The sequence below is a fragment of the Alexandromys fortis genome, unplaced genomic scaffold (genome assembly GCF_014885135.2).
Source record: "Alexandromys fortis isolate MF-2015 unplaced genomic scaffold, M_Fortis_MF-2015_v1.1 scaffold_121, whole genome shotgun sequence".
Taxonomy (NCBI): Eukaryota; Metazoa; Chordata; class Mammalia; order Rodentia; family Cricetidae; genus Alexandromys; species Alexandromys fortis.
This window is the reverse complement of record NW_026068037.1, coordinates 3,272,986-3,294,775: the sequence shown is the minus strand read 5'-3', so window position 1 is coordinate 3,294,775 and position 21,790 is coordinate 3,272,986. Positions and strand designations below refer to the sequence as shown.

At 42.0% G+C, this 21,790-nt stretch overlaps 1 protein-coding gene across 5 annotated transcripts in view; it reads left to right on the top strand.

The window, feature by feature from the left end:
* Satb1 (SATB homeobox 1) overlaps nt 1–21,790 on the top strand; it is a 91,012-nt gene that overhangs the window by 48,324 nt on the left and 20,898 nt on the right. For all 5 annotated transcript variants that reach the window (XM_050165086.1, XM_050165089.1, XM_050165088.1 and 2 more), the window contains exons 8-9: nt 6,523–6,735; nt 11,886–12,041. In XM_050165086.1, coding sequence (XP_050021043.1) covers nt 6,523–6,735; nt 11,886–12,041 — 369 coding nt within the window. The remainder of the gene's footprint in view (nt 1–6,522; nt 6,736–11,885; nt 12,042–21,790) is intronic.

The following is a 21,790-nucleotide window of genomic DNA, read 5'->3' as shown; positions in this document are numbered from 1 at the left end:
TTTTGAGGTCTACAAATGCCTCAGGTTACACCATTTACCTCCTGGGCAAATTCCTGTGAGGCACAATCTTCTCTGCAAGGATAGTATCTTTAGTATTTGTAAGTTTTTCTTTGTTTTGTTTAGAGACTAATATAATGTATATGGTGCTTATCTTTAGCCAAGGCACTAAAATATGAAGAACATTTAGCTTTGAGGCAATAGTGTCTTTTCAGTTTTCTTGTTTTTACATGCTTGTTTATTCCTCCCCCCTTTGCCTGACTCAAATTTGTTTATTACATGATCCTAGGAATAAAATTCTGGTACAAAAATAATTTAGTGTTATTCCTTGTTGGCAGAGTTGCTGAGCCTGGGAGGGTGCCCCCTGTGACTTGGTTTGGCTGCCCTGGCTGGACCGAGGGTCAGACCTGGTGGGTCTCACAGAGCTTGTTCCCAGGCTCTCCACGGGCCTTTCTCTTCGCTCTTGTTCTGGTGTTAAAAGAGTGATTTTTACACTGGATTGTCTTAGGTTAAAACTTGGTATTTTCATGAAGTCCATGTCTTTACAGCTTTAAAACTGTTCCTTATTAGCTAGCTAATTTAATATGACTGTTTAGTTCAGTTGGGGCCAATAATAAAAAAAAATCAGTGAATCAAAGGCCACCCTCTAGAAATTCTGACTTGTAAATACAATAATTACTCGTAATGCTTAGTCCTGGGCCAATGTTTGTTGAATTCAATTAAAGCCTTCAGACAAAGACCACACTGACACAGACACAGACTATAGATTTACCGATAAGCCCTTGAAAAAGTGAGCAAATGGTTGTGTGCTAAAGCACAAGGCTGTGTGTCTTGTGAGTGTGAAGAATGAGGGAGGGCTCCGCACACTTCCTCACTGTGGCTGGGTGATGCCCACTGTCTGTCCTGGGTTCTCACACAGAGCCTTTTTGGTTATCTGTAGGTTTTATTACAGTAAGTGGTGCATTTCTCTTGTTCCATGAATTAGTGTCTGCAAAAAGGCGGTTCTCTGTGGTTCACATGGGGATCAGTGTGGTCGTTTTCTGAGCATCGAAATATGGCATAGTTTCACCCAGGTACCACATTTTAAATGGGAAATTTAGAGAAAGAAAATCACTATCCCGAAAGATGTGTTGATAAACAGGTTTAACTTTAACCCTTTATGTAGTAGTAATTGGTATTTCTCAGTGGGAGATACTGGGCCTCATTTAGAACTGCCTGTTTATTCATTTATTTATTTAAATATGGGCTGTTTCATGTGGATATTTAGATGTTCATTGAGAGCCAGCTTTTGCACACTAAAGCATGTATGTATTTTTTTAGTGGTCATACTTAAAAATCACATACAAGCATCCACACGCAGCTGCATTTAGTTCAGTGATTATACATTCATATGAATGCATGTAGTGTGTTTATTTCAGAGTGTATGCATTTCAATAAAAGCAGGTGCAGAGTGAGAGTAGGGTGTGAGCGTGGAGTACGAAAATACACATGCTGATGCATATGTAGCCGGGAGCTCTGCAGCCACGGCGCAGCTCGGGGTGCACTGATTTCAGTGAGCGCTTCCAGCCCGGGCTCAGGCCTTATCGTCGCTTGGGTAGAGGAGGTGCTGCGCTCTATGCAGACCACGGTAAAGCATTGGTGTGATAGGTGGCATGGTTAGGAACGGAGAATTATTTCAATCATTGACAGCTCTGAGTAGCTTTAAGCCCTGGATTTCCTGTTTTAACTCATGAGAATCCCCTCATCATCTTAAAAGGGCTTCCCAAATTAAACGATAATCCTCTCAAGACTGTCAACATAGACGTTAAAAAAGTCTACCATTTCTGAAAATTTATGGTAAAATTTATAGAATTACTTGTTTTAGGGAATTTTCCCTTTCTGAACAATGGTCATGATTTTCTCGGTCCTGAAGAGAGTAGCTCTTAGCACATGCCATCCACTCGCTCAGATCTGCTGATGTCTTCTGATGGAGACCTGTGCCCGGAAGTGAGTGCCGGTGCAGTGCGTCCGCACTTACACTTTCCATTCACCTTCCTGGGATACTGTCATCTAAAGGCTGTGATACAAGAAAATGTATTTCTAAAATCCCAGAGTTCAGCTCTGGTCCTGCTCAGTGGCCTCTCCCTCTTCCTCCTCCCTCCTGTCCTCGGCACATTTTATTTTCCAGTAAAATAAAGAATGAAGATGGATTATTCGAAACTGAGAGCAGTAATGGACCATCATATAATGTTTTATTGAATTTGAGTTCTGTGAATTATGTGGTGGAGAGAAATTCGCCTGCTTAAGTATAACAAAAATCGCTACTGTGTTCCTATAATTCTTCAGTGTAATTTAAGAAAAGTCCACTGTCCATAGCACTATTGACTAAAAGGTAAAAAGGTACCATTACCTGACGTGACAGCTCTTGATGAGCCTACCAAGGGATAGAGATGAATGTGTCTACTTATAACTTGCTTGGCATGAGTCCACGAGCAGGTGGAGTTTGGAAATAGTCTTTCACCTGGACATGTGATCAGGAACTCCCCAAACAGGCAGGCAGCCTGGAGAATATTCTGTGTTTCTCTTTAGGAGAGAGGCTTCCTCAAATAATTTCTTTTTTCTTTCTGAGGGCTTTGAAGTTCCACGGTGCTGATACAATCTATTTTAATCGGTGATTATGTTCAAAGTGGAGACAAGCTGGAGGCCAGGCAGGCGTTTTGTTCAGATTGGATGTCTCTTTTACTTATCTGCTGTTTTAGAGAATTCATAATGAGTTTTTGGAAGTGCTGATAATATTTATTGAAGGTTTTTTCTTTCTTTTACAATTACTAATGAATTTTACTTGTAATAACTTGTATAACTCTTGTTGGAATGTGAAAAAGAGAGGTTTAGGAATTTACCAGTAAATGAATTCTTTAATTGAAAAAAATCAGAGCTCTCACTTCACCACTAAGCAGTGACAATGCAGAATAATTGTATGTTTTTCTGTGTACGACACGCATCTAATCATTTGTGAGATATGAAGTCCCAAGGAAGGACAGCTTCTAACTTCCAGGAAAATTAATATTTATGACATGTTGGGAACTCCCTTTCATACCATACAAGTTTTTGAATTCTTTTTAGAAACAAGGTTACTGATGACTTTGCCCAGTCAAGATCAGTGAGTTTATTCAGCACCCAGAGCACACAAAATGGCTGCACTTTAATTCAGAACCTCAGCCAATTCTGTGATGTTGCAGGCCTTCGTGTTCTGTTCCTTTACTATGATGGGTTATTGGTAGTGATATCTGTATTAGTCAGTCATGAGGAAATAATACAAGTGGGCTTGACCTTCCCTGGCATGGCTGCATATATTTGACCTTTATAAAACAGGAAAAGGAACTACATCCCTATTGAATTCATCACCGCTCAGCAGTCTGAAGAGGGCAAGAACTGCACTCTAGCATCCAGGCTCCAGCGGTTCTCATCTGCATCCAGATTATTCTACATTACTCTTAAGTTATTTTAAAATTAACACTAATCATACAGCTTCTGACAATATTTTCAGGCAATTCCACCAGGGGGCACTCCCCTCATTGAAAGCTCTGGGCCCAAAAAAAAAAAAAAAGTTCTGAACGAGTGGACAGTCCACACTGACTGCTGTGCAGCTCTTTGAGCACTGTTGGGAATCGGCACAGTCCAGGAGGAGACTTGCATCCCCTCCACGGGATGATACTCAGAGGGAGCACTCACTCAGGTTTCCTTGGACTTCACACCAGGTTTTCTCCTTAGTGCTGTGCTCGCAGGACTTGAAAGAAGGGGCTTCTGCCTTCTGTTTTTGTAATCTCACAGTAGTTCTCTGCTGTGGGGTATATTTAATAGAGATGGACGGTGTTCCTTTGTTTTTGTTTTTTGAGATATTTAGACATTTTATTTCAAGTACTCTGGTATAGGACAAACCTAAATATCTACAGGGTATCTTTTGCCCTGGTTCGTTGTTTAATACACTGACTAGTTAGTAGGCTCCTGCAGACTGGTGTTTTACAGAGCACCAGGCAATGATGTCTAAGGCCCAAGTGCCTTGCCTGGAAGGGCCCATGGCCTTGATTATGTGGTAAAGTTAGTCATAGTTCATCGTGACCTCTAGAATATACTCTCATGGTCTTTTCTTTATTATTTCTGTAGTGGATAGCCACGTAATTGTCTTTGTGTTTATCAACAACTTCAGCGTAAGGCATTGGGCTCCGGTGACAAAAGGTCCTGTTGCATTGGAGGAGTCTGTGACGTTTTGCTTGCACTCAATGCTCCTGTCTGCTTATGCACCCCTATCCCATTGCTATACATGGCCTTACCAGCCGCATCTTTTGTTTGTTTCCTTTATTTATTTATTCGTGTTCTGAGACAGTGTCACTATATAGTCGTGGCTGTCTCAGCCTTCCGGGCATGGGATTGCAGGCATGTCCCCATGCCTGACGTCCAAGGTTCTGCTGCCGCTGTTTGTTTGTTTGTTTTCTAAGTATATAATATTTTGCAAGAGCAATGGCACAGACTTTGTGCCTGATTTGTGTGTTAATTTCTATAAGACACATCAGAAATAGTCTAATTTGTTGGCCCAGTTAACTAAGTTAAGTAAGCTGAATGGTGTAAATGGCTGGTTTGGATCTGAGTTCAGCTGATAGAGCACTGTTCTCAGTAGACACAGTTGCAGGTACTAGTTAGTATCATGGCCAAAAGGACAAGGGCCTCAATTCTTCGATAGCATTTCTTGTGAAATCTCAGATAGAACGTCCAGATTTGGTTGCAATTGACCTGTTGAAAGATGCTTTATTTATGATTGACTCAATTTCCCAGAGCTTGTTGGAGGTTTCTTTCCCCCTTAAACATCAACTTATAAATCAAGTGATTTATTTGACAGCGACAGTGTCATGTACCCACATGCTATATCAGTCAACGTGGTGCACACTGACTTGAGAAATTTGGAAGAAACCAGATTTATACTTCCAAGAAACCATAACAATCCCCAAATATTAAAACTTTGACGACCCACTGAGACAGTGGGGCTGATCTATTGGGAGCTCACCAAGGCCAGCTGGACTGTGACTGAAAAAGCATGGGATAAAACCGGACTCTCTGATCATGGCGAACAATGAGGACTGATGAGAAGCCAAGGTCAATGGCAAGGGGTTTTGATCCTACTTCATGATACGGCTTGGTGGGAGCCTAGCCAGTTTGAATGTTCACCTTCCTAGACATGGACGGAGAGGGGAGGACCTTGGACTTTCCACAGGGCAGGGAACCATGACTGCTCTTTGGATTGGAGTGGGTGGGGGAGAGGAGTGGGGGGAGGGGGTTGTGGGTGGGGGGGTGGGGGTGGGAAATGGGAGACTGGGAGGAGGCGGAAACTTTTTTTTTTCCTATTCTCAATAAAATAAAAAAAAAAAAACTTTGGCGAGTCTGTTTTGCCTTCTCTCAAATGTACATGTTTGACCATTTCCACGGGTTGGGTTGAGGCAGGTTGTCAGGTAATGCACAGGTCTTGATTGCCACTACCGCCAGCTCCTGATGTGTCTAGGGAAAGGAAGCAGGGCATCTTGGTGTCCCACACGTTAACTATGGGCTTGAAATCGAAGACACAGCTATTGAGTCCTATGTGCTCAGAGCAGCCTTTGCTTGTACGTCTTCTTCACACTGTTCAAAAGCATTAGGAGGAAATCAACCATTTAATAAACAAATTCTCCCAGAAGAAAAAGAAAAGTATTTTACCACTTTATTGCTGAGGGAAGAGAAACATCTGAAGAGAAGTTTCTAAGTTTCTGCTGTTACTAATAGTGATCTTTGGTTTCAAGTGATTTGATGATATTCTTTTCAATATGTCAAATTCTGGAACAGAATTTTACAGTGTAGAAGAATGGTTATGTATTTCAGGATTGCTTTGTGTTAATTTTTCAACCTGTTACCTACTGGTATGTAACAGAACGTTCTAAAATCACTTGTGGTTGTCTGTTTCCTCTGAACAGCACATTCACATGGCTAGCTGTGGCACTTTGTTATTTCAACATTAAGGAATAACAGAATATTGTCTGTATAAACAAAAGCCTTAGTGGCCTTGAGTGATGTTTGCAGCTCCTTTTCTGGTACCTTCTTCACACGTTTGGCTCGCTCCTCTAGAAAAGGTGTTGTGTCTGCTCTTGTTCGCCCTGTGCCTTTGTCTCAGCTTGAGAACTGCCCAGTTCAATGCTGTTGTGCTGTGGAGAGTTCACTTATTCTTAACTTCCCCCACCATCTCTCTGGGAAAGATTTCACGGCAAGTTAAGCTACTCAAAGGAAGGAGACCAATTAGGCCATTTCAGTTTCTGCTCTATGTAAAGCAGATGCTTAATAAAATCAAGGGTACAATTGAGGCTCTCTTCTCCACCACTTCAGCTGCAGCTAATATATTCCTATAGAGACTCGAGGCCTCTGACCGCTCACTTTCTAAAGGGCATGAAGAAGGCAGGGCATAGGACACTCCCCATACCCTGGCTAGAGCAAGGAGCAAGCTCACCCCGTGTCTTTCCTCCCCTGCAGGGACTGCTTTCTGAAATCCTCCGAAAGGAAGAGGACCCCAAGACTGCATCCCAGTCTCTGCTGGTAAACCTTCGGGCTATGCAGAACTTCTTACAGTTGCCAGAAGCGGAAAGAGACCGGATATACCAGGATGAGAGGGAACGGAGCCTGAACGCCGCCTCGGCCATGGGTCCTGCCCCACTGCTGAGCACTCCGCCCAGCCGTCCCCCCCAGGTGCCCCTTCTCTTCCTCGTCGTTCTTTCTCCTGTACTGAAAAATGTTAATGATTACTCTCAGCAAGAAATTAGATAAATAGATACAGATTTTTAAAAGTTCCATAGACTTTCTTGAGAATTTCATCCCAAATCACTCATTTTGATGGAAAACAGTTCACTCCTAATTAGGGGGGAAAAACTGCCTTGTGTTGTTCCAAGTCTTGGGTTCTTGAGGGTTGAAGAAGTGACGTAGCCACCTCTACTATTGTTGTTACAGATGCATTCTGTTCACCTCAGAACAGAAATAATAAGGCCTGGTTACTATCACTAGTTTGACGACTGCCATTAGAATAGTAAATAAAAAATAAAAAATTTCATTTATATTTATGCTTTGCAATACGGACTGCAGCTGGTACCAATTACATATCATCTCGTTTGTAATCTTTCATAATTAAGTTTAATACAATTCTTGAAGGCAGCTTTAAATGGGACTGATAAAGATTTCTCTCTGAATTCCCAGAAATGGGCACATTTTCATTTTCTTCAAAATGTTCCATATTTTAGGAAGGAAAAATGAGTCTACCTTCTAGCTAACTTTATTGTGCATTCCTGTTTGAAAGTCAGTCCTAACTCAACTCCCTGTAACTACTGCAAGAAGTCAAGACAGGAACTTTCAGTGTAAACCAGTAGATGACAGTTCAAATCCACAAGCAGATGTATTTCCTTCCATGTTTAGTTTGTGGCAGGTACAAACCTGTTACACTAAGATCAACTTCCAAAATTGTTTAAAAAGTTGAGTATGGAACACAAATTCAGTTTTGATGGAATATAATGTCATAATCAGATTTTGATGATTTCTTCTCATCAATAGTCAACGAAAAGTCCATGTATTTCATCAGAGTACAGAAGTTGAGTATAGAGGTGTAGGAAAAGCCCATCCAGGGGTGAGAAAGTAGTGAAGCTGTCACAGAATCCTCCAGTTGAGGACTCCAGCTACTTATTGAGGTCCTTGAACTGGTGACAGAATAGTCTAAAGAAATTATTTCTAAAATCCATTTTTAATGGAACTCAGTCTGTCTTGACATCTGTAGGAGCAGACTGTGGTAAGATGCGATGTTTTGCGAGAGAAGGGTCACCATGTTCATATGTAAGCTGCCTGCCTACTCATAGCTACTGAGTTTGACTGGTAATACTTCCTAAAATACAGATTTAGGAACTCTGTAAATATGTATATGACTTGTGTAGGTTATTATATAAAGAAGTTTAAAACTCTCAGTGTTCATACCCTTACTTTTTTATAGTAACCATCCAGGTGGTGATTGTCCACCTGGGGGCACTAGCCTGGCTTTACCCTTTCTTTTTCTGAGGTGTTTAGAATACTTTTTAAAATAACAATATGACTTAGCACTGGCCATCTTCTTGTTAGTATGCCCAGTTATTTAATTTAGTGCTGAATCAGCTTTCATTTTGTAGAATTTGGGAAATTTTATTTTCTAAATATGATCACACTAATCCTTATTCATTGAGTGTTTTCTGAGCCAAGGTTGTATCAGTTCTTTAGTGATATTTCTTTTCGTACACCCATAAGATACTATGCAGTACTTTCCTGTGTGTGTATTTATAGAGGCACCATATGCGGTGCTGCGTGGGGATAGAAAACACACATCATTTACTTTATCCTGAGTCTCAGGTTTCCTGGTTGAGACACCCTTCACTGTATTGTTTGTTCTCAAAGGGGGTTAAGACTAACCAAGCTGGTAGTCAGAGTGTTGACCAGTGGTGAACGTATGAAGTGGGTAGGCACTGTAACTCCTCAGTGAGATGCTTCCAGTTTCTTCCTAGTGTGGTTTTATTGACTGTCTAACCAAATCCAGAGATGAGTGTCTCTGTGTCTTACTTTTTCCTCAGTGTTAGAACAGTGCTCGCTGTCAGTTGGTTACATTTTACCCTTTAAGCAACACATTAAATTTTAAAAAAATGACCTGTTTATCTGACTGCAGTGACAAGCTAAGTGACCTAGACTCAGCAAAGGGCTTCTGAACGCAGGCCCAGCACGTCTTGATCTCTGAGAAGTTTTCTGAGTAACAAGACCCCACAGAAGAACATATGCCGCATAACTCCCTGTTCTTTGAGACTAAGTTCATATTTCAGCAAACTCACGTTCAGAGCTTAGCCTGGAGCAGGAGGCAAGTTACTTAACCTCTGTATAACAATGTTTCCAGTTTTAAGGTAGATCATCACACCTGCTGTGGTTCAGAGGGTATACATTCACACATAAACCAGCCAACAAATATCAGTCTCTGTTTTCATAAAACAGCATAACACTTTAACTTTGTGTAGTAAGAGTCCTATCTTACAGGAGCGTCTCCGGCATCAGGGACTGCTCACTCACCCACCCAGACCAAAGGGTGTTAGTGTTATAAACCCAAGAGTATGATGCATTCAGCAATCAGTGAAGAAGTGAATCAGAATTTTCATGTAAAATGTGTGCTCTGCTGCACAATTTTAGTTAAAGGAAGAGCAGCCCCAGTGCGGCCGCCTGTCCCCTACGTGGGAGGGTGGATGAAGCTCCCGTTCCTGACTACTCCCTGGCGCCACTGTAATGACGGAGTAGTGCGCCCACCTTGATAAAAGCTATTCCGATTGCAAGTGCATTTACTTCACCTCCTGTGCTATTTGTGGGGAAGAGTGAAGAGGAGTTTGTTTTGCCTGGGATGAACTACTTTATGAATTTTAATGGATGATATAATATTAAAAGCTAAACCAGGATTAAAGAAGATTTTTTTTTGTACTAAGCAAAAATAGTACTTAGTAGAGTGGAGTAGAAAAGATTTTTGTTTCCATTTTTTACCTGGGGAAAAATTCAGCTTTCATATTTTGAAAAGCTGCCCAAGTCAGTTCCCCTTAAGCAATAACTTGTGTTTAGGAAAAAATGTGGTTCTAGAATTCGAATGGCTTATCTCTGATAAGATGCCTATCTGGGCCGGCACGAAGAGCTTTGTTAAATACCTTTTGACTGAGTAATGCAGCCGGCACCAAGCATGTTTTAGACATTTTCTCTGTTCTGTTCTCCTAGTGCTGCTCCCCTCCTCCACCCCACCCCAACGAGGAAATGAGGATTTGCTTGTTTTTTGTTATTTAGGATTCTTGCTTCTTGGTTCAAGTTGTAATTGCTTTATAGAAAACCTAACAAAAATTTTAGAAACAGAATCACAGAAACTTAAACTCTCCGATTTAACTTTTACAAAAGAGTGAAAATTGAAAAACCAGATGAAATCCCAAGTTTTTAAACCAGAGCTGTTCCAGTTGCTACTCACTTTGCTACCATAGAACTGGTTTTTCTTCTAGTGTCATGGACTTTGGGGCCTCCATTTCCATAACATTCGATTTTCAAAGCAATTGAAATGGTTTTTTCTTTCATTTAAGCAGTGAGAAAAATAGGTATTAGAAGGGACCCCATGGGGTGATCAGATCTATCCCTCTGCCACAGAACTAGACCACCCCAGACCAAAGTTTCAAATCTCAGCAAAGCAACTTTGTAGGCCATTTATCGTAATCTGTTGACTCTTCTGCCCCTAAAGTGATGTTTAGCAGATTAGGGCTTCACAGCCCTGTGGGTTCCTACTGACCTCCAATCTTAATGTACCCCTTGCTGGTATAGACCCAAAGCTGGAAAAGGAGCCCCAGAGATCTCTTGGAGAACAGGTGACAGTTTTAGCCACTCTGAACATTGTACAGCCCCATAGGATGCTTGCTTTCCTTCTGCTGCTGGGGCTGGGACGGAGAAGGGGGTCTTACTGTGTACCTGTCTCCAGGAGGTAATTCAGGTGAAAACAACTGCGTCCAACTAGAAGTTCCAAGGACTGGAAAAGTCCATTTCACGGGGCCTGTATTTTCTTTAATCTCCTTCTGGAGTGGCCTCTGCTCACTTTCATGCCCTGTGTTTTGGGGAAGAGAGTTTAGTTAATATGGAACACCACAGTTTGACGTGTATTATCTGTGCATTTATCTTAACATGCTTTATTTTTCTGTTATTCAAAGTTTATTTGCAAGACGATAACTCTCTAGAGAAACCGTGGTCTCTATGGAGGGCCCAGGTAGTGAACTCCTGATTTTCCTTGGCTGAAAAGCGTGGCCCTGCCTCCAAACTAAGTTTTCAACCACATTTTTGCTAGTTTCCTAGGAAAAATAATTCCCCTTGTTGTTCATAAGAAGATGTCCAAGTCTGTTTCATATAACTGCATAATAAAAATTACAATTGGAATTAAAAATGATAGTATTAGCTTTTAAGGCAGAAGTTTGGTTTCCAAACCCCAGTCTTTGTTGGTGGAGAACATTTTTTGAGTTATTCCTGCTTACCTCCATTATCAAAGGCTTGGTACAAATTTTTTAGTAATTATATATTTTGAATAGACTTGTAATGATATATTTTGTATAACTTACAGAAATGTAACTACAATTTAAGAAACATTTTCTTCTTTGTATAGTTCTGTAAGTCCAAAGGAATTCGTTCCGCAGCACAATGCCAGGAAAAGGTGAAATAAACAGACAGGGCAGCTTGGACATCACGTGCGGAATTCAAGCAGCCTTTATAATAATTGAGCCAAAGGCCTTCTACCTGTTCATGGATGGGCAGAAGATTTAAATATGCAGTTCTGGAAATGGCTTTATTATGGAAGATTTTAAAATGAAACATAAGAGAGAAAGGCATTTTTAAAAAGTCTGAAATGAGAAAGGCCATGGTATCTAACAGCTATCGGGGAGGTAACTGTCTATTAGCCCTGGGCACCCAGCGAAGACAACACTGTGCATTATGGTTCTAATTGTGGATTTCCATTGTTAGGGGCTGAAATGGGAGGCAATTGGGAGAGAGTTCAGCGTTTTCAAGTCCTTGAAGCTCCTCTCTTTTCCAGAAAACTTACTTTATGGCATTATTTTTCCTGTCATCTGGCAGTTGCCATCACATTACAGATGCAATCACCTGTGACAGTGTGACGTCCTTAACTTAAGCAATCTGATCTCAGAACAATAACTAATGTTGAATGACCGCACTGTTGATCACCTTGATCATAAAAGGAGTCACGGTGCCCAGCTTGGATGCCCAGCCTGAATAGCTTTGAATCAATTTGGCTAATGAAAAATGACAGCCATGTTCAAAATGTTTTGTAGGTGAAAACAGCGACTCTTGCCACTGAGAGGAATGGGAAACCAGAGAACAATACTATGAACATCAATGCCTCCATTTATGATGAGATTCAGCAGGAAATGAAGCGTGCTAAAGTGTCCCAAGCACTCTTTGCAAAGGTTGCTGCCACAAAAAGCCAGGTCAGTACCACTATCAGGCATTAGTGTTGATCTGCCATGCCTGTGGCACAGTCTACGAAAGACGTGTCTGTATTCAGTGTGGATTGGCAGGACCAGAAGGTTGCGACCTCCAGGACTGTGTAGAGAACTCTGTTGAGCATCAGTGTTGGGATGGCGGTGGTTGGCCCCCAGCAGCTGCTCCTAGACCAAGGGTTTCTCAGGGGAGCTCTGAGGTGGTTAGTAGTTGTGCAGAAGTAAACTCTCGGGGGTACCACTTACTAGGCTGCTTCATAAGAGAACATGTACATTATTATTGTCTCATTATTCCTCAGATGCCCTGCAGTTTTAGTCTAAAAGAATCATACAGCTTCCTTTGCCGCTAGTCTACCTACCATGGTGCAGGAGCTTTTAAAACAACCACATACATTCGAGCATATTAGTGATTTCCGTTTTTCTGTAGTTGTACAGAAGACAGATTGAACTACACTACACTCAGAAAATTTGGCCAACTCTGATGACTTCATAGAGTTAAACTGGAAGTCCCAGACCTCCTCAAAGCAAATTTAAAAGCAATAGCTAGATCATAGAGCCCTTTACCAGATCTCTTGTTTAAATCAGATTCTGCTATGTTGGTACCTGTTTACTAGAGTCCCCTTTAGAATAGACTCACAGTTGTCTGTTAGCCATTTGAGAGCCATGAGTAGGTTTAGAAGCTTAGAATACAGGATTCTCTTCCCTTTCACAAAAGGACTTGGTAACACTGTGGTAGGACTTAGAGGCACACAAGGGCTTGGGTAAGATTTTAGTAACTTGAAATATTACACAGTTCTCTTTTCATAATCGTTAGATGACCTTTTATTTAACATCCTGATGGTGTTGATTTGTGATAGAATATACAATTCTGAGAGTACTCACAACATGAAATTTATAGCATAATACTTTTTGGCTTTTCCTAAACTTTTACTCGGTCTGCATTAATAATGATTCTTAATTGGGGTTTTACTTCAGAAACATGTTGCTCCTGTTTAAGTTGTAGGCCGGATGAATACTTAAGGGATATCTTGGAAATGTTATATAAAAATGATTAAACTCAAGCTGTGGACTGTAAAAAATTATAGCTTTATAGGCCGCATGCCTGCCTTACCCTTCAATCACTGTCAAAGTGATAATTTCTACAATAATATGTTTCTTTTATTGTGAGAGTCTAAACATCAAGTACTGTTTAAACATTAAACGGAGTTGTTTATGTTAGCGCTGTACCCAGCATGTCACGCATCAGGCCACCGTCATCTCTCGTGGAATGTAAAATTCTGTCATGAATCATGGCTTGCATATCGGAAATTACTGTAATTTTGATTGGAAATTACAGGGCTCTTGAAATGTTTCTAATTATGATAGAATGTTAGAACTGCTTCAAACCTGTGTGTTCCTTCAGATGTCTTCATTTACATGCCAAGACTACGCTTTACGGAGAAATGTCCTGTCTCACTCCACCCCACCCACCCGGCACATTCTTGTTTTGACTACTTAGTCTAATTATGATGAGGATCTCTTATTTAAATACATATTATTTTGCCTTTCTTTCTGATCCTGCATCCCCCACCCCACCCTGGCCTGTCCAATTACATAATAAACTGTCTTCCTACAAAGGCCAAGCACTTTCTCCAAATCTCCAAAATGGAGGAGCTAGTTGCACATTATTATAGTCAGGTCAGCCATGAAATAAAACAAACAAAAATTAATATTAAAGCTTTTCCATGCATCTCATGCTGCTTGTCACCTGTCATTTACCTGCATGTGCTACCTCCACCCTTCCCAGTGGCCTTCTGCTAAGTGCCTGCCACCTGTGGCTTGACTCTTGCTTAGGTGACAGTAGAGATTCCCCACATTTGGGCTGAGTTACTGATTTAGGAACCACTTGGGCTTCTTGAGTCTGTTTGGTGTGCTGTGGTGTTTTTAAGCGTCTTAATCATCGTTGCCTCAAGTGTACCTTTCCGCAATGGCAGTGAACAGCTAAGTGTCTCCCGTCTCGCAGTGTCTCAAGAATACCCCAGACTTCCACTCTTCCTATTAGTGGCTGAAGAAACTTCAGGGAGCCAGGTAGAGGCTGCAGCCCAGTGACCATGTGACTCTCTTCTCTTGAACAGCTATTCTGGTCACTAATGTCTTCTACTTCCGACAACATTTTGTAATTCTTCTTGGTTACTCAGTTTAGATGTTACACTGCCCTCTTTGTGAAAACACATGCAGAATGCAGGGGCTCCTTAGGAATGAAGGTCCGGAGACTGTCTGTGTCATAACAGGACATCTGGCCAACAAGGGCGGCTACTGAGTTTAGGCTTTGTTCTTCTGCTTTCAAAGGAAACAGAAAAGCTAATGCAAAGTCTTCAACACAGACCTTTACATGGTGAATTTTGTAACTTCTGAGATAATTGTTTACTTCTCAGACTAGTGATCAGGCTCTTCAGAAGGAAATACTGTTTCTCCGGGTGGGGTGTGTATAAAATGCAGTGTGTTCATATAAGCCTTTACGTTACAGATGCACAAACGGATGTCATTTCTAATGTGCTCAGTAAGACATTCAGCCCTTCCCATGCACAAGAGTGACTTATCTATCCTATATTTATGTATTTGGAGTACCTTCCATTGTGAAAGGAGAGCATGCTCTCCAGTGCCGAGTGCACAGAGCGCTTTGTCTACGAGGAGCCTCCCTGTGTTGATTCTGCCTTATGACCAGGACTAAATCAGCTCATTTCTTTGATGAGTAATAGAAATGCAATTGTTTTAACCCGAAAAGAAATGTCTAAATGAAATATGCAGGTGAGCACTGAAGGTAGGCTACTTTTGTGCTCGGTTAGAAAAGCTGCTACTGCCTACTCAAAAGATGATGTTCCCTGAACCTGATGCAAATGGCTACAGGAACGTACTTTTTCTTTTCGGGATGTTCAGATAAGCAGCAGTTTTTCCAGGTGAGTCAAATTGGAATTTTATCAAACATTTACTCTGATAACCCTCAAATTATTATGGAAGCAGGATTTGCTAATTTTACTGTTTAAAAAAATAGCTGATTTGGATAATAACCATTACCGTGTCAAGGCTCGGCTGCTGCTCGTTGGCTTCGGTGTTTTCATGAGGGAGATGGAAGTGGAGTTTCTCCTTAATAGTGGCAGATGTTAGACTCTAATTTTATTCCACTGAAACCCCAGGAGAGCTCTGAGACTTCAGGTGTGTGTCCAGTGAGGGGACGTAACAGCGCCAAAGGCCTTGCCTTGTCCATGTAATTTTTACATTGATTTTGTGTTTGTGGAGTGGAGCCTACAGACCCAGCTGCATGGGCAGAGTCAGGGGCTTCTGCTGTCTCCATCCTCGCCAGGAAATGGTTCCTCCTGTTTGCTTCACAGCTCAGGGTATTCCTAGGTGCAGCAGGGAGCTATGCAGTTACATCAGACTGGACACGCTTGCAGCGTGATCTTCTTCAAACGCCACAGGGAGAGGACTGGTCACCGTGGTTTGAGCTGGATTAATAAGTTGAATTTATTTTTATTTTTTAAATACACAAAAAGAGGATTTTAACTTAAAAATAGTATGACTTGTAGAATGGACCAGATAATTTAAAGACATTTTTGTTTCTTCTTCTAACAATTTCAGACACTTTTGTCTGTGAAATGTAGGCCTGTAGTATGAATGAGAGGGACTTGGGTCTTCCGTAGTCCTTGGGTTTAAAAAGCATCACTCTGACTTGTAGTTGGGATGTCTAATACAATCAAACTGCCACAAATCAGGAGGGCTAGAACTAGGGCTAAAAATGTAGTGTGTAAAAGAATTTATAGTAGCAGAGCTAGAAATAAAGCAGGGAAGCTGTTACACTGTATCCTAGCATGTTACACTGTATCCTAGCATGTTACACTGTATCCTAGCATGTTACACTGTATCCTAGCATGTTAGGGAAGGCACCTTCAGTGTTGTTCAGGCGGAGCTGCTCTGGGTGGAGGCTGGGTGCTAATTCATTCTTTGAGAATGTTCCTGTCACAGACTTTGCCGTGGCACGATTTTACCTGTGCAGATTCTTATTTAAGGCACTTGGGGCCCCGCAAGCATGCGAGCCAGTTTCTCTTATTTCTGGGGCCACATCTCTCAGGAGCAGTCGGTGAGATCCCTGTGCTGTGTCATCCGAGCCCATCTCTTAGATGTGCAAAGGGTCCTTGGTGGGAGCCATTTCTTTCCAGCTGGGTAGAGCCACACCCTGGTCATGGGCAGCTCAGGTTTCTTGGGGTCTCCTTGTCTGAAGGAGGAAGGGCAAGAGAAGGATTAATGAGAACCAAGGAGGAAGAGGCACAGGGCATACCTAACCCTGCAGCTCCCATCTCACTCCTGTTAGGTCAAGTTTAGCATGTGGCTTGACAAAGCCCCTGTCCTAGATTCTTGACTGGAAAGGAGGGGTTGGTTCCTTGGTCTCCTCTTGAGAGTGTTGTTGGCAATAACTGCTGGAAATGTCATGGGTGTTAGTACTGAGATTACATTTGTTATACTTTTCCAGAACACTGATCTCTCTGTCCGGTTCTAGTTGAATACTAAACCAGCCTATTGGAATCAATGCTTTACGTACCTACCACCCTGGTCAGCATGGCAGTCCATCACATATGCCAGGCAATGTAAAAACAGGACTAGTTAAATTTGTGGATCTGAATAAAGTTAGTTTTCTGTGCTCTGAAACAAGCACATGCTTTGCTAAGCATAAGGCTTGTTCTTCCAGGTCCAGCATTATTAAGAGAAGTGTGTGCTTGCCCATTTTCTGGCTAAAACAGTATATAAAGGGATATCTGACCACTTAAGTACTGTTCCTGCAGAAGTCAAGCAAAAGACCTTTGGCTCTCTTGTTAGTACTTTCAAATGATTTAAAAATCTCACTTTTTATCTTCTGAAGTTGATTAACTGAAAGTCATAAATATATTATTTTTTTTTGCAACCAGCATAGTAGGTTTAATGGTTACAAATACAGTCACAATTCATTAAGCGCAGTTTCCCCACTTTTAGAAACTTTGGGTATAATTCAGAGAAAAGGACTTCTGTGAGTACTGGGCCAGCTCTGTAAAGAGGGTCTTTGAGAGGAAGTGAGAACGGCCACTGTGTGTGGCCGGGCAACAGTGGTTTATCCCATTACAAAGCTTGAATATTTTTAGAATCTTCTCTAACCACAGGCCACCTTTTATCCTAAAATGGTAGCAGACGCCACAAAGTGTGGTCGGAGAACCTGGGGGGGTGGTCCTGACTCAGAAGCTTTTTGGTATTCGGGCATCAGTCAGGTCAGCTCCTCAAGATGGACACCATCTCAAAAGTGAGGGAAAGTTAGCTCAGGGCGAGCATTCATCTGCAAACCTGATGTTAAACTGCACACAGAATGTAATACGGGTGTGATGTTTTCAGTGAGCAACCCGAAGGAAAGGTGAGCTTTTTCTCGGGGGTCTCAGTCATCTTTTATGTTTTACATAATGAATGTAGGTTTTATTTTAGCGTTAGCTTTTCCCCCTCACATGAGGACTGAAAATAAAGGCCTCATGAAATGAATGTGCAGTAAAAGTGAGTTTATGCAGAATGACAATAGGGAAAATACGCTTCTGATTTTCCCACCAGCAAAGGTGGGTGGGCAGAGGCCTGGCCAGAGAAGACAGCCCCACCCACTCTCCTGCCTCCGGGGCTTAAAAGTTTGTAAAGAACTTGTTCCAAGTATCTTATAGAAGTGAATTCTTTTGCATGGTAGAATGACACAAAATCAGAGATCACCTACTAAGAAGTACTGTCTGTGTTTTAAAGATTGGTAGGAATAGACCTTTCTATAATTGGCTGCTGAATAACTTATAAAATATGAACTCCAAACCATTCATGGAGTTGATTTCTGATTGTCAAATTGATGTTGTTTTTCTCCCTAAGTCTTAATCTGCTTCTATTATAGGTTAATAAAAAAATAATCTATTCTCTTGATTTTTTTTTGATTTAAGAATTCCAGCTGCTTTTGTGTTGTTTTCAAACAGTTCCCTTCTCAAGCAGTACACTTCAGAAATTGGGTTTAAACACACTGTTTCATAAACTGCCAGCCTCCTCGGCCGCCCCAGTGCCTCTGATTCCGTAAATCAGATCATAGGCAGCATGCTGTCCTATAATAAGGTGTCTGATCCTTATTACCAGTTTGTTGATGCACAGACTCCTTCAAATTGACCATCGCAACACATGGTTTCCCTGGAACTGGCTGTGATAATTAGCGTGGTTCTAATGAGACAGAATGTCACTGATCTTGTGCTGAACTGTCGCGCATCGACACTACGGATGGGAACTGTCAGAGCCCGCCATCTGTGACAGCGCTTGGCGTGCTCCAGGAGCAAGGTAGAGCGTGCTCAGTAGAGTATTTTCAAACAAATGGCCCTTTTCTTGACGAGGCTTCGCGATCTGTTAAAATGGAAGAGAACGGACGACCCAACTTTGTCCTACATGAAGCCCGTTTTGACATTCACATAGGAATATACGTTCAGTGTTACATAAGAGAGGAATCTTTTGTTTAGCAGGTGACTTTAAGTGACAGTTTTCCCTGTTGCGTGTGCTTCTTTATGCTTGTGTGTGTATGTGTGTGTGGCCTTTCCCAGTGGCCCCATATTGTCAGCTAATAGTAAAACGCTCACTTCAGACACTTTCCCCTGGTTTTAAAATTGCCTTGTTTAGGAGAGATTTGTTGGGGAACTGAGGATGGGGTTTTTTTAGTGATGGAGTGGTCTGAGGTAGCAAGGGGAGAGAGGAAATGGAGAGAATCCGAATGTGGGCAAGAACTCACGAGAGGAAACAAAGTGGACAAGACATTGGGTCTGCAGACTCCAGAGAGAAGGAGGGACGTTTTCCTGGCATCAAAGTCCAGCACTGCTTATCATTCCCAAATATGCTTTGTTGTTCTTTATTTCCTCCTCTCTGGCAGACCACACAGGGCTTGTTCTGAAGAACATTTTCACTAATCTGATCAGGCAGCCAAATACGCCAGGAAAACTGCTTTAATGATCCCACTAATTACCTCAAGTCAATATGAACTGTATTATTAGACTGAGGGAAAATATTCCATTAGGTCTCCCCCTCGGGAGTTCCTCCGCTTTGTGATGTCACCGAAGCCTTCACCCTCTCGCTTGTAATTAATTTTATTTACACACGCAGGCACGCACAAGGTCACACCTGCAGAACCAGCGCTGGCCAGGGAGCTTGTGGTACTCGGGCTTAATCAGATCTGTCATAATTACCATTCTGCATGTTTCTGACACACGCTGTGAAATATTTCAATTTAACTGCCGCTACCAGCACAACCAGATGTAGTGCGAGTGTGGCTGCATTGGAAATATTATTCCGCAGGATAAACCCCTCCTCCTCCTCTTCTCCCCCTCCCAGCTAATGTGGCACGGAAGCTGATGTACCCTGTAAATCTTGAATGCAGCGCTAGATTGATAACAGGCGATTAGACAGTTTAACCACAAACAGCTTGTTCATTTTTCACAGATGAAAACCACATGTGGTGTAACTAAAATTTCAGCCTTCTTTTTTTCTAAGGGTTGGGGTATGTATATGTGCGTAAAATGTCCTTAAATAAAAATAAAATGCAATACAAAGAAGTTAAGTGTTTAGGAAGATGGAGAAGTTACCTAGTTCGTTTTTTTTTCTCCAGATTATTTATCAAAGCCTTATCAGATTCCAGTTTTCCACTTTGACCAAAACTTAAATGGGAAAAATATGTGGTCTCTAGTGGATCTGGGCACTGTGTTTTCAAGTATTTCTTCTTTTGCTCTGTGGGCATGGAATAGTCCTTTGACGTTATGCCTTTTTAAAGAGTTAACCCTTTTTAAATGAAAATTTTGAATGAGTTTCTAAGATTGAGTAAATGTAATTTTCCAAGAATAGCTTTCATTGTTGTTTTTGTAGTTAGTAAGCTGTCACTCTAGCCTTTGTGGTCAGATATCAGACAATTCCCAAACATTACGGGCACAGCCAGGAAATGTCTTTCCTCGATATTTGTTAACATGCAGTCATTTTGAAAGATAGAGTTAGAAAATGGTAGTGTCTGCATTAGAACACCAGAGAGCCCTGCAGGAAGGTGCAGGCAAGCCAGAATTACCACCAGGTCAGGAGAATCCCTGTAAGTGTAGAAGCTCCATAGAAGTCAGAGCTGGAGGGAGAGGAGCGCTCAGAGAGTAGAAAGAAACCCAAGTAGCACAGACACAACTGTCGTTCCCTTCCGAATGGACATCACACGCCAGATCGGAGCACTCTTCATTCTCCTGCTTGCTGCGGTTAGCAGGGTTTCCTCTGGCTTTGGCCCCTTCTGCGAACACTCCTTCCCCATCTCTACATCGCTCCTTCCCTCTGTGAAGTTCTCTTAGATCACTGGAACGACCTTCCATCCTAACCCGGCTGTTGGGTGTTTTCTGTTGGCTCTGATATGTCTCCAGCTCTGAAACCTAACATTTCTTGCTGATTCCCATGTTCTTTTGGCCTGAGTGTCATGCTAAAGGGGAGGTTAGTCACTCATGTAGGGTCTGCCTATGAGGCTCTAGTTCAGCTGCTAAGATGTTCATTCACAGTTAGTTTGGGCTTTTTCCCTCCTTTGTGTACCCTTCATCTATCTTTGTAGATTCATTAGTTTTTCTTGTCTTTGGTTCCGCAGTCTGCCCTGTCGTTTCAAAGGTGTTATTATGGAAGATTGCATTCAGCCTCCATCTTCCATGCACCTACCATCCCAACACTGTCCTCCTAAGTCTAGATGTCACTCAGAATCCTTCTTGGCGCAAGAGTTCCTCTTCCAGTCGGTGAATGAACTCAGCCCTACTGCAGTCTACCTGTAATTTCAGGTCCCAAAGAAGGCCTTGTTACTGAATCAAAGTTGGGGAGAATGAAACTCGGAACCTCATCGATACCGTCTGTGATAGCCCAGAAGTCTTCACACAGCTGCTACACATTCCACAGTCCCCGGCAGGGTCTCTATTCAGTGGAATCCTACAGTAGCTTTTTGCAAATAAAAGATCTTACTCCACTGTGAAATCTCCTCCCCTAGTTTTTCACATTTGCAGACTTAGCCAGTGTGTTGGAACACTTTGTGCTTTAAAACACTTGTTGATACAAAACGGAACTGGAAGGACAGACTCAGAGCTGACAGATGCAGTTAGGACCCAGTGGTGTGCAAGTTTGGGAATATTCAGAATTCTGATTATAAGGGAAGAATAGCTTTTCCCATCGTATTAGGCTACCAGATCCCACTCTTTAGGGAAAATCGATTAGTTTTTTTCATGATCTTACTGGGTTCTGTTTGATATAAGAGTAGTTTCCATGTGTGTGTCGTTAACAAGACACAGATAGCTAGGCAGTGGTAGCACGCACGGGAGCAGAGGCAGGCAGATCTGTGAGTTCAAAGCCAGCCTCGGCTGCTCTACAGAGCAAGTTCCAGAACAGCCAGAACTACACAGAGAAACCCTGTCTCAAAACAAACACTAACAAAAACCAAGCTACAGATAAAGATTTAGTGGCCGTGACAGTCTTCCTGCTGCTCTGACTCAGTCTACCATCCGAAGCCCTTCTGAGGTGCCCTGCTTTAGGGCTTCAGACCCACATGAGGAAATAGGTTCCCCTAGTGCTCTCTTTTGGTATCATGACAGTGTAGCTCACACTTGGCTTCTGAGCTGAAAGAATTAGAGCACTGTCTCCTGATTAACTCTTCTGATGGGGAAAGGGTACAGTAGCTACTGGCAGATGAT